The 16,538-nt window shown below is 37.0% G+C and overlaps 1 protein-coding gene across 1 annotated transcript; it reads right to left on the bottom strand.

Moving 5' to 3' along the window:
• Nucleotides 1-226: 226 nt before the first annotated feature.
• On the bottom strand, nt 227-16,039 carry LOC124994960 (alcohol dehydrogenase class-3). The gene is made up of 9 exons (XM_047567312.1): nt 15,981-16,039; nt 13,255-13,356; nt 11,463-11,604; nt 10,857-10,944; nt 5,588-5,807; nt 5,176-5,436; nt 3,115-3,250; nt 647-785; nt 227-507 (listed from the first exon to the last, which is right to left on the bottom strand). Exons 1-9 carry the CDS (start codon nt 15,990-15,992, stop codon nt 483-485), a joined length of 1,125 nt encoding a protein of 374 aa, XP_047423268.1. The 5' UTR covers nt 15,993-16,039; the 3' UTR covers nt 227-482.
• Between the last annotated feature and the right edge of the window lie 499 nt (nt 16,040-16,538).

Below are 16,538 nucleotides of genomic sequence, written 5' to 3'. Positions count from 1 at the left end.
AAGAACTGGAATAATAAAACCACTTGTGTCATATATTATTGAACATGAAAAATGAAAATGTTTGACAATCCTGTTCGCATATCTTGAATATTAGACAAAACAAAACAAAACAAAAAAACCCAAAAACACAGCACCGCCCCGTTTCTTTTTCCTTTCCTTCACAGTATGAAAATAACATGCAGAGGAACCATGAAGATGAATGTAGCACAAAAGAAATGACAACAACTGCTAGAAATCACTTTTATTATGTTGTAACATTTGTTAATGAGCCATAATTAGTTATGTGAAGGAGAGTTCAGAAAACAGGTCTGGGATGGTATTAGCCTTGTCCTTGATTGCAGACTTATGAATCACACATATTAAGACTATTCTCTAGAGTAGTTACTGAAGGTCCAAGAGGCTATGAACTTGGAAGAACTTCTGCCTGTCTGGCTGTTTCCATCAGATCACAAAATGGATGGATACATTTTTCTCTCTTAAATTTAAAACTTTACAACAGTTCGAATGCTGTTAAGAGAAGATAGAAAGAAACAGATTTTAAATGGTGACCTTTTAAGACCACTAAAATTGTATCGTTTTTGATCCTCTTTCCCCTAGAACCCCCAAATCATTACATTCTGTAATATATAGCTATGAGAAAGCTTACCTCTTTCCTGAATGCATAAGTTCAAAAGCTTCATTAATTTGGTCCAAGGACACGTTGCCAGTCACAAATTCATCCACTTTTATCTTTTTGGACATATATTCAGACACCAACTTTGGGACACTTTCTACACTCTTCCATCCTAAAAGAAGTAATAGATTTATTCATTAATTTATGCAACAAATTTCTACATTATGTTTATTGGTGACAGATACTAAGAGGATGGAGGATGATTTTGTTTGTGGGGGTGGAGTGGGGAGGGGCAGTGCTGGGGACTAAACTGAGGGCCTTGTGCATGCTAGGTTAGCAGTCAACCATAGAGAGCTACATTCCCTGCCAGGAGAATGATTTTTTTTGGGGGGGTACTGGGATTGAATCCCAGGGGTGCTTTACCACTAAGCTATATCCCCAAGTTCCTGCTAAGTTGCTTAGAGCCTTGCTAAATTGCTGAGGCTGGTTTGAATTTAGGATTGTACTGTTTGCCTCCTGAATTGCTGGGATTACAGGTGTGTGCCACTATGCCCAGCCAAAAGAATGATTTTTTTTTTTTTGATGAGTTTGAGAGGAATGAAAAATTCCAAAATTAGACTGAAGCAGAGAATTTGACATAATAACTTTAGTTGTGAAAGAGTTAAATACTTATGAGTATTTTCCTTTTTTTGTATTAAGATTTACTATAATCTCCTTAAAGTTTGGCCAGTGAAGACTTTTAAACTACGTGGGATAGAACTCTGGATTTTTTAGCAACAAATTTATTTAGATCCACAATAGTGATTCTGTAATCATGATATTCTGGGTAGATAAAACTGAAGCAATATAGAACCTTTTTCCTGAGTTTTGAGTTCAAAAATGAAATAGGGATAGCATATCAGAAAGCCATGAAATTAAACAAAGTAGGAGGTTGGGCGTGGTGGTGCACACCTGTAATCCCAGTCCTTTGGGAGGCTGAGACAGGAGAATTTTAAGTTCAAAGCCAGCCTCAGCTACAGTGAAGTGCTAAGCAACTCAGTGAGACCCTGTCTCTAAATAAAATATAAAATAGGGCTGGGGATGTGGCTCAGTAGTTGAGTGCCCCTGGGTTCAATCCCTGCCCCCCCCCCCCCAAAGTAGGAAATCTTTAGCTAAGTGATCAAATTTTAAATAAAATGAGTTGCCTTGATGTTTCACTTTTTATTGAAGGAAGCAATAAATCAACAAAGATGTCTTTCCCCCACTTTTAAGGATGCTTTGGAGCATATTTCAAACCTTTCTGGATCCTTTTCCAAACTTCTTATATGCTCTGCCAATTGTTTCCCCCACAAATTGTAGAAATTTCTAATTTCTCCTTTCAATCTCCTAGTAACTGAGACAATCATGGCTACCCCTATTGTCTAGATCAAAACTTCTATTTATATCTTTGGGTCATATTTTAGCAACACAAAGGGCTGCAACCCTCCCTCGAATTTCTCAGCTGCAAGTGCTAGAAGGCTTCAGTTAGAGGTTGCTACCAAGACCCCTTGACCCAGTCAGCCAGGCTTAGAACGAATGTCCTTTCAAATACAGCTGCGATGATGATGCCCCGAGAAGCGTGTGTGGCTTAGAGTCAGTTCTAGGACACTGCTGAGGCACACATAGGTACATCTGGGGCCCTGGAAAGGAGGGTTAATCATAACACAAGGTCTGGGAAAGTAGCAGACATTTTGTTAAACACAGATCACTCAAAACTTGACTTTTTTTTTCTTTTGCCTAACAAGATTACCATAAGATATATTTTTAAAAAAACTATAAAACTTTAGGGGCTGGGGTTGTAGCTTAGTGGTAGAGCATTGCCTAGAATGTATGAGGAACTGGGTTCAATTCTCAGCACTGTATATAAATAAGTAAAAAAAAATAAAGGTCCACTGACAACTCAAAAAAAATTTTAAAAAACCAAAACTTTTTAGATTTCATTTATTCACAATAGTTATGATATATAAGCATACCACCAATAGATGGAAATTATTTCCAAGCCTTCTACTGGTAGTCAGGAAAAATGATCGGTGTGGGAGCTTTTCAATTTTGTAATAAAGTTTGTCATATGTTCAGTTTATGACTCAGTTACTGATGACATCAGTACAATTCAGAAAGAAGTATGATCACAACCAATGATCACTGCACTCTGGAAAATTTAAGTAAAAATGTGAAAACAGCAGGGCTGAAGATGTTGTTTGCTTATCCCACAATCAACTTTTCACCTGTGTCCTACCCCAACTTATTCTTCATTAACAGAATACTGATTTTTTAAAAAAAAGTGGCTATGTGCTTAAGAAGCTGAGCACCTTTCCAGCCTCAGGGAAATTTGAAAACTTTCTTTAAAAAGAAGCTTGAATGTAACAATTTATGATAACATAGCTCATGACATGAAGATTCTTATTAATACAAGCAAATAGCCTGGGATTAAAAATTTGCCAATGGAAGTAACAAAAGAGAAAAGGACTCATCTACTGAATTACCTCCAAAGGCAGTGCCTTTCCACGTGCGACCTGTCACCAGCTGGAATGGACGTGTGGAGATTTCTTCACCTGCAGCAGCTACTCCAACCACCACGCTGACACCCCAGCCTTTGTGGCATGCCTCAAGTGCTGCTCTCTGCAAGCACAGAGTAAGACCAAATCCATGAGTCCATGCATTTTGCTGGGAATAACTTCTTTCCTGGAAACTTCTGGGGCCGGGAGTGGTGTATGTGGCACAGAGGTTTTTTAAAAAAATGCCGACTAATGTCTGAATTTTGTGTAATTTTATTGAGCAATTATATTCTAACAGGTACTTAAAAAATTACTAACCTGGATAAATATTAACATAAATTGAACAAATATAAAGCTTTCATTTGCTTTGTATTTTAAAAGTAAATCCTACATCTTCATATAGAAGAATGGTAGGCTCCTTTGACCAGTTAAAATTCAATAGGTAAGACTTGAAACTATGAAACTCCTAGGGAAAAAAAATATAATAAATGCTTTTGAAATCTGGAGTGGGTGAGGATTTTTTAACAAGATGCCCAAAGCACAGGAAACAAAAGCAAAAACAGACCAGTGGGATTAGGTTATACTGAAACATGTCTGCACAGCAAAGGAAACTAGAGTGTGGAGACAATTTACAGAATGGGAGAAAATATGTGACAGGGGTTGATACCCAGAGTTTATAAGGAACTCCAAAAACCCTACAGCGAAAACAGCAAAAACAAACCAATTAAAAAATTGGCAACAGATATAAATAGACATTTCTCAAAAGAAGACATACATATGGTCAACAGGTACATGAAAAAATGCTTAACATTTTTAATCAAAACCACAATGAGATATCATCTCACCCTGTAAGAATGTTACCAAAAAGATAAAAGATAAGTGCAGTGAGGATATGGAGAAAGGGGAAACCTGCCATTATGGAAAATAGTATGGATGTTCCTCAAGAAATTAAAAATAGAAATACCCTATGATCTAGCAATTCCACTGCTGGGTATATGTCCAAAGGAAATGAAATCATTTTATTGAAGACAGATCTATACTCCTACGTTCACTGTGGCATATTCACAACAGCCAGAAAATGGACAAATGAAGTGTCCGTCAATTGATAAATGGATAAATAAAATGTGGTATACCATGGCATACTACTCAGTCATGAAAAAGAATGAAATCTTGTCATTTGTGGCAACATGGATGGAATTGCAGATGCTTATGTTAAGTGAATAAAGCACAGAAAGATAAGTACCACATAATCTTTTTACTCTTGTGTGGAATCTAAAAAGATCTCATAGAAGTTGAGAGTAGAACAGTGGTTACCAGAGGCTGGAGAGAGTAGGGTGGGGAAGGAATGAGGAAAGGTTGATCAGTGGGTATTACGTCAGATTTAGATAGGAGCAAGAGGCTCTGGTATACTGTTGTACAAATAATGTACTGTACATTTCAAAGCTAGAAGAAAAAGTTTGAAAGTTTTTACCATAAAGAAATAAGTGTTTGAGAAGACAAATGTTTAACCTGATTAACATTAACACAGTACTCCACTAATATGTATAATTTTTATGTTTTTATATATTGGTTTTAAGCAAAAAGTAAATCCTAGCTCAAAGTTCTAAGAACTTTAGTGTAAGAAGCAGACAGAAGTAACAGTATTTTTCACTATCTACTTGTGTCAAGTAGGTGTTACTATTTGCATTTGACAGATGATGAAACTCAGGTCTACAGAACTTAAGTGCAGGCTCAAGGTCACTGAGCTTGGTAAGTATATGCATACCTAACTCCAAAGCCCACATTCTGTACAACTTCAATATTCTGACTTTTCATTTAATGAGCCATAAATTTAGTATGTATTGAAAGGCAAAGAAACATCTTTTCATCTTTCCCTAAGCCATTCTTGTATCATTTTCTACTCATAGCTATTTTTTCATCAGAATAACTGTTTTCAAAAGACTTCGTTTGTTAAAAAAAAAAAAAAAAAATCAATTTTTGATTCCAAGGGAACTGCATTAAAAAAAAAAAGTTCCACAAACTAAAAAGGAATGAACTAAGTATACTCACCATGACCTTCACATTACCAATACACTCAAAGGAGTAGTCTACTCCGCCGTCAGTCATCTCTATGAGCACTTCCTGGATGGGTTTACTGAAGTCTTGGGGATTAATACATTCGGAGGCTCCAAATTCTTTGGCCCTTGCAAATTTATCTTTATTGATGTCCACACCAATGATCCGGGATGCACCAGCAACCTTACAGCCCATGATAGTTGCCAATCCAACTCCTCCTAGCCCAAAGACTGCACAAGTAGAGCCAGGCTCCACCTAACAGTAAAGACAGTCTGTAAGGTTCTCATTCCACAAGAGTCAAGGACATCGCTAGGCTTCTAACAGATCTTGCCAATTTCACTATTCTAGCAAAGCTTTGCTGAAGTGAATTGGAAGGTGGAAGCTAAAACCCAGGCTGATCTCTCACCTTGGCAGTGTTCACTGCAGCACCATAACCAGTTGAAATGCCGCAACCAAGAAGGCAGACTTTATCCAAAGGTGCTGAAGGGTCTATTTTAGCAACTGAGATATCAGCCACAACTGTGTATTCAGAAAACGTGCTGGTTCCCATGTAATGTAAAACTGTCTTTCCTTTGCAAGTAAATCTGCTAGTACCATCTGGCATTAATCCTTTCCCTTGAGTGACTCTAAAAATAAAAAAGGAAAAGGCAAAATGGAATGTGGTTTCTTAGTTTTTAAAGTAATGACATTCAGAAAAGATCAAAAGTCTAGTTTCTATTTTATTCATTAATAATTTAGCACATTTCATCAATGCCTTACTGGTAAACTTATAATAAATTTATAATCTTCCATATCTTCCAAAACTTATTGTCAAAGCACCGATTTTTTTTTTTTCTGGGATTGTAACTGGTTTATTCTCAGAGTTCAATGGGACAGTTGTGTGGTAAAGTTTACAAGGTAAAACAATATTTCTTAGTATATTAAACTAGTAATGCAAAGGCAAGACATATGGAAACAGGGCACAAAAGCCATATACAGTAAAAAAGAATCTGTTATCTCTTCCATTTTGTGATATACCATCCTGCACTTTGAGTCCCTATAAAGCTGTTTTGCTTGTGACCAGTCAGAATTTAGAATAGATGTACTTTAACTTCAGGTTGTTGGTTGGTTTTCCTTGGCCAAATCAAAAATCTTTTATAATTTTTTGGATAATCAATCTAAATCAGTTAGAAAATATAAATACAGAATGTACTGAAATGACATTAAGGGCTGTTCAGAGTTGTATCAAGGAGTAACTGGTAAAGTGAAGAGGAGATAATAGAATTTAGGTCTTCTGTAAGTCAACTTGCATACTATCTTTGGACATACAATAATTAACCAAATTCTTCAAGCTAGACAATTGTGAGGATTAAATGTGACATTCTATATTTTGTAAGTACTCATCTGATCCTGGTTTTTTGTTTTTTTTTTTTTTTGATGGAGGTGTCCTTTAAATTTTTTTTTTTGGGTGCTGGGGTTCGAACCCAGGGCCTTGTGCTTACAAGGCAAGTACTCTACGGACTGAGCTATCTCCCCAGCCCCCTTTTTTTTTTTTTTTTTTGTGGTGCTGGGGATTGAACCCAGGGCCTTGTGCATGCGAGGCAGGCACTCTACCAACTGAGCTGTCTCCCCAGCCCATTCCTCTAAATTTATTTTAAGAATATATTTGTTGTGGCTCAGTCGTAGAGCACATGTGAGGCGCTGGGTTTGATCCTCAGCATCACATATAAATGAATAGAGAAAATAAAGGTACTGTGTCCACCTCCAACTAAAAAAAAATAAATAAAATAAAAAAAGAATATATTTATGTATACTGCTTATGTAAATAAATTTTAGAAATCAGCAAGGTTTCTAATTGTTATACCATATTACATAGCTTAGACAAATCTTTAGTTTTTCTTTTCATGGTACTGGGGATTTTATGCAGGACCTCACATATGCTAGGGAAGTGCTCAACCACAGAGCTGCATCTCCACCCCTTTTTAACAAGGTCTTGCTAAGTTGCCCAGACTGAACTTCAAATTGCAATTCTGCTTCAGCTCCCAAGTAGCTGGGATTATAGGCATTTGCCATGGTGTCCAGCTAATCTTCACTTTTTCTTCACCTTTAAATTATAAAACATAATCTCTCTTCAGTGCATATATGAAATTACATCCAATAATAGGGTAACAGGTAATCCATAAAGTGTACTTAGTTCCAGAGACAAATAATGACAAAAACTAAATATGAGAATTTATCACATCTTCCTGGCTATAGTCATTATGGGGCAGGGTTGGCAACCAAGGTCAATAAAGCAAGCACCTTTTCTCTCTAAACCAGATGCAGCATTTTGGTTTTTTATGATATGCAAGTTAACTTGGGTTTAAAGTTAGCTTCTTTCATAGGAACTCCAAGTACTGTAATTCCTGAACTTCACTGTAAGTACTGAAATGGTGTTCATGTCAACATTCTTGAAACTTTCATATCTTAATTGGGCACTTTTTGTTAAGGCAGGGAACCATTAAAAGCTGTCTCAGCACCAGCATCTTAACAATTGGTTACTATATAATACTAAAACTACTCCTAAGTACTGATTAAAACTGGTGAGTTTGGATCCACACTCCCTTTTTGGGGGGTACCAAGGATTGAACCCAGGGGTGCTTAAACTCTGAACCACAACGCTTTTATTTTTTATTTTGAGACAAGGTCTCACTAAGTTGCTTTAGGGTCTCCCTAAGTTGTTGCCATTGGCCTCAAACTTGTGATTTTCCTGCCTTAGCCTCCCAAGTTGTTGGAATAAAGGCATGCACCTTCTTGAGAGGAAAAAAGATTGCCTTCATATACAATGACCCTAGTAGAGTGCCTAACATCCTTTGCAACAAACATCAAGAAGTCAGGCAACCTCGATTATCTTGATTAGTTTATCATTATTTACATATAAGGTACATTTAAACCTAATTCTAAACCAAATATTGCAACCACACTCCTAAGAAAATGTTCAATTGTAGCACACTGAGGTCCTGCAAGATGCAGAGCAAGTTAAGAAATAATCTCAAAGAAGAGTGATGATCTATCATCTTTCACAAGTAAGAGCCAAGCATCAAGCAGAAAGAAACAAAACTCTTTCCCCTGCACTCATCAAATGCCATGACTATCTTCATAGCCTTAGCTGACAAAATCCAGAGTCCTCAATTCCTGATAATAAGAAATCCATTTCCAAGGTGACCATCAATGTTAAAAGAGTTTTCAGGCTTTTTTTTGCCATGTTCATGAACTCCGGCAAGCCAGCAATGGAAGCACTAGTGATGCTTGCATGTCACTTTGTGCATGGCTCCTTAAGCTGCTCATGGCTGTGGTGGTAGGGACAGAGGAGCACTTTGGGGTCCTGAACTCATTTCAACAGGTACAACTTAAGAATCAGATGAAACTGTTTGAAAAATCCATCATAAGGGATGGGGCTGTAGTTCAGTAGTAGAGTGCCTTGCCTACCATGTTTGAGGTCCTGGGGCTGATCCTCAGTACGGCTCCCACCTCAAAAAAAGAATCCATCATGAACTTTGAGAGCAAATGTTAATTTCATAAATGAGGAAGTCCAAATCAGTATGAATACAAATAGAGCACACAAGCAATTATCCAGATCAACTGATGAAAACAGATGGCCAAACTGACTAATTTAGATCTTTTGGGACACTTTTCAAAAGTCCCACTGTCCTCACGGATTCGTGTTATATTTCTTCTTCCCTTTCTGTCTGTGTAGTTGGTTACACTGATAGAGAAAAAAACACTCAAAAAACCTCACACAGGCAACTAACACAATAAATGTCATATTCTAATGTCTGATATTCTAAAACAGAAGGGGTATAAACATCTTGATTAGGAGAGCAGACCCTAAAGCCAGATTGTTTGGTTCAAATTCTGTGTGACCTTGGTTAGGTTAACCTTTGTGTTTTCAGTTTCCTTACTAGAAAGCATGGAAAATCTTGTAAATCTCTATAAAAATCCAATGAGACATTACACACCTAATATATTAGAGTTACGTCTGGAAAGAAGTATGGTTAGTAAATATTAATTCTTTTTTATAAACACTGATTTGATGTATACTCTTAGATAAATCCTTTGGAATACATATATGAATAAATATACAGATGAGAAAATGGTTTGCTTCTAGATTCAAGAGTAAATGTTTCCTTTGAAAGAAAAACAGAAAATACAGTCAGAAACAAAGAACAGGTATCAAAGCTCCACCAAAATAATTGTATATCTTCACAGGAGTGATTAAAATTTGTTAAGTCACTCTTACCAGAGGAGTTTCTTGAATCAAATGTAACATGGGATACATCATCTTTCATAGAAATTTTTCCTCCAAAAGGCTGGTCAGTCTTAACAAGTTCATCACCATTATATACTTGATGTGTATAAATTTTTTTAGACTGTATTTCAATTTTCCTTTCAAAATGAATTCTTAAAAAAATTTTTTTGGCTCTAGTTTTGCTAAAAGTGACTGAATTTACATTATAAAATAAATGGAATTTTGTTTTATAAAAGTATAAACAAATTTTTTTCAGTGGCATTAGAAAACAAATGCATGATCAAATGGATCTCCCATTTAATTGTGGAGGGAGCATAAATTCATACGTTCACAATGGAGATGTGTATCCCACAAGTTACCAATACCAATCTCAGGAAAACACCCCGAAGCAGGTAGTGCATATATCCATCACAAGATATGTGTAAGAATGTCACTGGCAACACAAATCCTAACAGCCACAAGCTGGGAGAAACCTAAATGTCCACCAACAGGATAATGGATAAATGGTGGTATCTAGAATGGAATAAGACAGAACAAAAAATAGAGATGCACACAGCAACTTGGACATATCCCACATATATTATAAATGAAAGAAACCTGACAAAAAAGCACATGCTATATGATTCTATTTATACAAAGTTCTACAAAGATAGGATAGTGATTACTTTTGAGGGAGAGAGGTGTTGACTTGGAACGGACATGAGGGACTTTGTGGGGTACTGGCAGAGATCCTTCCTCTTGATCTGAGTAAAGAGTCTAACAAAAACAGGTGTGTGTGTGTGTGTGTGTGTGTGTGTATATATATATATATATATATATATATATATAATATTCACTGGATTTAACTCAAGATTTGTACATTGTAAATAGAGTATTATAAGTATGTTCTACTTAAAAAAAAAAAAAACAAAAAAAGAGGAACAAACAAAAGGGGATCTTAGATTGCTTCGAGAAGTAGTTTTTTAAGTGCTATTATCTTACAATAAAATAACTACATTTTCTGTGTCAAAGGGTTATGTTATCTCTTCTAGGCTTCCCAACAACCTTATGATATACGTTTTATTACTCAGATTTAATGGACAATAAAATGGTTCATAAAAATGATTTCACTTAATTTCAGAAACACGTCCTTCCTTGCAAATCTAGCCTTGGGTTATGGAAATAAAATGGGTTCGTAAAATTGTGTTCTATATCCTAATGACCAGTGATACTGTGCAAATCCTTAATTTCTTGAGTCTTCATTTTCTCATCTTTGAAAATTAGGTTACTAATAATAGTGACAGTGAGAATGTTTTAAAGATGAAATGAAAGAGTTCATGTAAAATGCACTGCTTAATTACCACAAAATTAGTGATTATTACCATTAATATGACCTCTAGTTTTAAGAATACAATAAAAAGTCACTAACCTTATCTTCTGGCAAAGGTTTGTTTTTGGGTTTAGACAAAATTTGCATTCTCCACACTGTGGGATGTAAAGTGGGATGACAGTATCACCTGGGAAACAAATACAAAGACATCCTGAATGGGTGGTATCTATTTCTAAACGAATACAGCAGCCTTTGAAAATTCCATTTCTTTCTGCTACAGCCTGCAAAGTTAACAGCTTCAAGGTTTAAAACTTTACCTATATAATGTCATTTAGAAATTGCCTGACTATGCAAAAAGTATGTTTCAAAGTTTTTACCTAAATGAAACTCTTAAAACAATACTGGAGAACAAGGTCAAGTGCTTTAAAATATTGACTTATTGATGTAGCTCTAAGAATTCTTGCTTAATTTTCCAAAATTGGCCTTGGAAATGTACCTAAAACAGTTCCAGATGAAGAGCAGTCTGCAAAATCAAGGGGAAAAAAAAATCCAAACATTTGTGCTTCCCATATGAGGAAAGAAATTGACCTTGACATTTTTTAGGCGATAACCTGTTTATAAACAGTGTATAGTTTATCAGAAAAGTAACTTCCCTAAAGTTATAAGCCTAAATCATCAAATAAGTGGTTCAAATATTCTCCTTACCTGCCTTGAACTTAGTAACTCCTTCACCAACACTTTCCACAATTCCAGCACCTTCATGTCCCAAGATCACTGGAAAACACCCCTCAGGATCAGCTCCACTCAGAGTATAGGCATCAGTGTGGCAAAGTGCAGTGGCAATGATCTGTCAGGATGTTAGAATAAAAAGCACTGAAGTGTGTGTGTGCATGCAAGTCAGAGTGAGGTACAAGTCAAAGATATTTTACTTTAATATCATATTTTGTTGATTCTAAGATATGTTTCTTTTCTATTTGAACTTCTCTAAATCAGCAAGGGTTCATAATCCACAGCATGCTAATTAGAATTAGCACCATATTTTTAGTGGTACATAAAATAATGGTGCATTTATAAGCACTGAAATATGGCATATCTATTCTCTTTTTTTCAATGCATGTTAGCAGAAGGTAAACAAGGTAATTTTATGTGTACTGTGCCTTCTGGTGTGGAGAGGGATATTACATGTTGCAAAACAAGTGTAGCCCATCTCACTGTTGGCTTCCTCATGGCTTCTGGAAATGTGATATCTAAAAAAAGTACTATTTCTGAAATATGCCAGTCTGCTTGAGTCTGGGCCCGAACTATGAGATTTTAGTGGAACCAACCCTTTTGCCACATTATTTCTATTTAAATAAACCTTTTATTCCTGTTTTTTTGGTTTTCAAGTATCTTGTCTTTCCAAAGCACAAAAAGCACAGAATATTGGAGTATTTGTACTTATGCCTCTCTGCTTCTGGCCACGTACAATATAACACTCTTTGCTATCTGTTAGCAGTTTCTCAGGGATGAAAGCTGAACTCATAGTACCTAGACAGTTCATCTTAGTATATCCAGGACAAATACTCTTCTTCAGTGGCAAAAACACAATCAGTTTAATTTCTGAACTTGAAGAAGAAAAATACACTAACTATTGCAAGATTTTAGATTTTTGGGTCTGAGTTGAAAAGGGTCTCAAAAAGTTATTTGGTTGTGTGCTCCCCCATCTGATACATATAATCCTTAGCAGCATGAGCCAATATGTGCAGTATATATTTGGAAGTACGATGGGGGGGGGGGGTGGGAGGAAGTATACTTAAAGTAATAGCAAAAGAGAGCTAAATCTTTTCCTAAAATGTAACATTTTTGTAGAATGTCAGGAAAAAATTATTTAATGGTCACTACTTTAAAACATTAATTTTATATAAAAAACAAGTAGAGAGTAGAATGCTTAACATTTATAAATGCCAGGATTGCTGGCATTGTGTAATATGCCTCTCTATGCGAATAACTTACCCTCTTTGCCACGGTGGAGGTTGAGAGGCACTGGAATAATGAACTCGCTGAACCCTTGGCCTTGTCCACCAGGGACAGTGTATTTTAAAGCTCTCTAAGCAAGCGAGGAGACTTCATTTGCTTGTTGCTTTAGTTAATCAGGAACCTCTTTCCAAATCTTATTTGGAGTCCCTTCTAACAAAACTTGAGTATTATTCTTATTCTTGTTTCCAATGTTACACCATACATTTTAAGTTATGGGATCAGCAGAAAGGGCAGGAGCTTACAAAATCACATTAAACTATAAAAGTCACAATTGCAGTAATCTAGTAATCCACAGGAATGGTGCTTTGCCAGACAAGTGAGAGGTAAGAGCATGTCGATTCTAATGTTGGATACTTTCATTATCTTCTCCTTGAACTGTCCTTTGGGGTTTATTCTCTGTAGACCTCAGATCTACTCTCGCACCCAGAGACCTAATTGTGAATCTTTCTTTCTTCTCCCAATGTACAGGTGTATTGTTTACCTTAATTCGAACTTCATGAGCCCGTGGGGGTGCTACTTCTACCTCCTCGATAGAGAGAGGCTTTCCAGCTTCCCAGGCAACTGCAGCCTTGCATTTGATAACCTAAAGGGAGGAAAAAGAGAGTAAGCTGTTTATCTTCCTAAACTGTTTATTTAGTGGTTGATTTAGATACCAAGAATGCTAATCTTAGAAAGTATACCACAGATTCACAGAGAGACATACACCCCTAAGTGATATAAAGAATTGTTTGTAGATTTCATAGAATACAATAAAAAGACTTGAGATGATTACTCAATCTGATACAACAGTCTCTTTTGGCTAAGAAGTCTTGAATATAGGTCCCAAGAGAATCTGATACAGTAGATCTATCATGAGGCTGTATGTTTAATATATGCCTTCTTAAACTCTTTGGCTCAGAATGGTTTAAATTAGCACCAGTTTAGTGCAAAACTACAGGATAGGAAGGAAGATAAGTATCAGAATGGGGGAACTTAAACTTATAACTATGCTAATACAGTAGCCTCTGCCACATAACATGTATAAATTTAATATACCTGGATTTTGCCACATATGGTTTTCAGTACTAGCAAAACAGTCTGATCTTTGCTGTATGTGTAAAATATGCCAGAATTTTGAAGACTTAGCACAAAAAAGTAAAAATATCACATATATGTACATATATATTATATATTTATATACACACATATTGTTTGTTTGGTGGTACCAGGAATTGAACCCAGTAACACTCTGTCACTGAGCTACTTCCTCAGCCCTTTTTAAAAAATTTTGAGACAAGGTCTTGATAAGTTTCCCAGGCTACCTTTGAATTTGTAATTCTCCCACCTCAGCTTCTGGAGTAGCTGGGATTACAGGCATGTGAAACTGCACTCAACTGTATAATATTTTTTAAAATATTATGTTGAAATAGTATTTTGAATATATTGGATTATATAAGTATACTATTAAAACAATTTTGTTTCCTTTTGTTTTTTAATGTGGCTACTGGAAAATTTTAAATTACATAGGTGACTTATACTATGTATCTATAGAAAGTTAAGAGATTATAGTCAGTACACATGCTTCCCCATTACCAGGAAATCAAGCATAATGAGGAAGGTTTTGAACAGTTCACAAAATGCTTATGTAGTATGTTGACAGAATAAAGGTTTACAGCAGACAGACAAGTAAGTCAATAATTTTTAAATGTGATTTAAAGAAACAGACACAAAGTGATATAAAAAGGAAGAATGTAACCTTGGGGGTTTTGGGAAAGCATCGCTTTTAATGAATAATGAGGAAGTAGTTACAAATAAAACACCTACAGATAGGATTATTTCAAGTGAATGAAAGTGAATATGAAGTTCCTAATACAGTTCTCCACATAGTGAAGCTTTGCAAAAATAAGTAGTTATCAGTGGCAGAAGAACAGAGTTGAGGAAAAGGAGAGGTGAACTATATAAAGATATAAGGAATGGCCATTGTAACTAGCGAGGTTGCAAAATATTGCTTTTAAATTTGAAATGTAGGTATTAAATATGACAGTAAAGAATTTAGACCCTGCCATTTGGATCTTTTTTCATCCTAATGTACCACAGATCTCAAAATCCCAAAGCATCAAATTTAGAATGCTAACAATTTAGTCACATAACGCAGAGTCAAAACAACAGATAAATAATTATACGAAATCCAAGTTTGATTCCTTTCCCTTTTAAAAAATGTTTGAAAGCAACTTAAACTTTTCCTTTCACTGAGAATCCTAAGCAAAACAAAGCCCCACTCTAAATCCAGGGAAAACTGCCCTACTTCAACATTTAAACTATCTTAGGAGTTAGAATATTTCACTCTCCGAAGATACTTGGTAATAAGGGAAAACAACTCCTTATTAAGCCTGAAAGAGCCTTAAGAATTTATCGTTTTAAACTTCAACATTTACGTTCATATATTTCTCCAGAAAACGTCTAAAGTTTGTAAAACATTAAAACAATCAGCAACTTTGGACTGATAATTCATCTTTTTCACGTACTTCTGCCTTTATTGTTTAATATGCATTTCAGGATCTTGTCACTCATGGACAGAACTGAGTCGGAATCCTGAATTGCTGCTTTTGGTGTGATCACGAAGCACAATCAACTTCTTAAGCTTCAGTTTCTGGTCTCCGAGAAGGGAACAATGCCTTGCAGACGTGTTGTGCAAGGATTAACGGAGGGCATAAATCTCTTGGTGCTTAAAAGCTCAAAAATATTAAAAAGAAAGAAACCTAAGAGTCTTCCCAAACTACACTTCCAGGTGGCACAGTAATTAAGCATAGTCCAAGTCATGAACTGCAACCCTGAAGCACTACCAATAGGACTTAGGAGTAAGGATGATTGCAGTTTTTCCGCCTTTGCACGACGCCAAGCAAGTTATTTAATTTCGCGTAAAAAGGAATGGCTTCTCCAAGGCCATTTGTATTAGGACATGGACTTGACCAGTCCCTGCCCCCACTCTCCTGTCCTCCCCACCCCCATCCTGCTCCGGCAGTTCCAGAAGCAGAAAGCAAAACTAGCCGGAGTGAGGAGACAAAACAAAGCTTCCTTCCCTCCTTCCGGCTGAGGTGGCCGGGGGCTCCGTTTCAGCTTGGGCGGCGGGATCCCGTCCCAGGCCGAGCCGCGCGCCTCTGCGAGCGGCCTGGTGCCACCCGCGTTCTTCCTTCCTCTAGCACGGGCCCGAAGCATGCTCACAGTTACCTGGTTCGCCATGTCCACCGGTCTGTGGGCGCCGGAGATGGGCGGTGCAAGGGCAGGGGCGTGGCTCTGTGGGGGCGCGGCCAGAACCGGAAGGGCGTGTCTGAGTCTTGGCGCGAGCCGGCTGCTGGGGTTGGGGGTGAAGTGGTACCGCAGTGTTTGGTGCGTGGGTTTCCGCTTGTTCGGGTGCTCTGTCTTCAGGGGTCCTGCCACAGACTTCTTTGCGAAAAGTCTTTTTGGGAAAAGATTTGGGCCAGTCATGACAGATAAGGCTTAAAAGAGATGTGGAAGGTTAGGAAACCGGAATTCCACAGGAAGAGCATGAGAAACAATGACAGGCCTGCTTCATGTTTGTGCCCTGTAGGCAAATGCTGCTTTCCCTTCTAGACACGTTGTGTGCCCTTGGGAGCACAGGATAAGATACCACTTCTTGGGCTGGGGATATAGCTCAGTTAGTAAAGTGCTTGCCTTGCAAGCATAGGGCCCTGGGTTCAATCCCCAGCACTGGAAAAAAAAAAAATACCACCTCTCAGAGGACTCTTCACGAAGAGAGGAAACCAA

This window comes from Sciurus carolinensis, chromosome 10 (assembly GCF_902686445.1).
Source record: "Sciurus carolinensis chromosome 10, mSciCar1.2, whole genome shotgun sequence".
NCBI lineage: Eukaryota > Metazoa > Chordata > Mammalia > Rodentia > Sciuridae > Sciurus > Sciurus carolinensis.
This window is presented reverse-complemented; position numbering and strand designations above follow the sequence as displayed.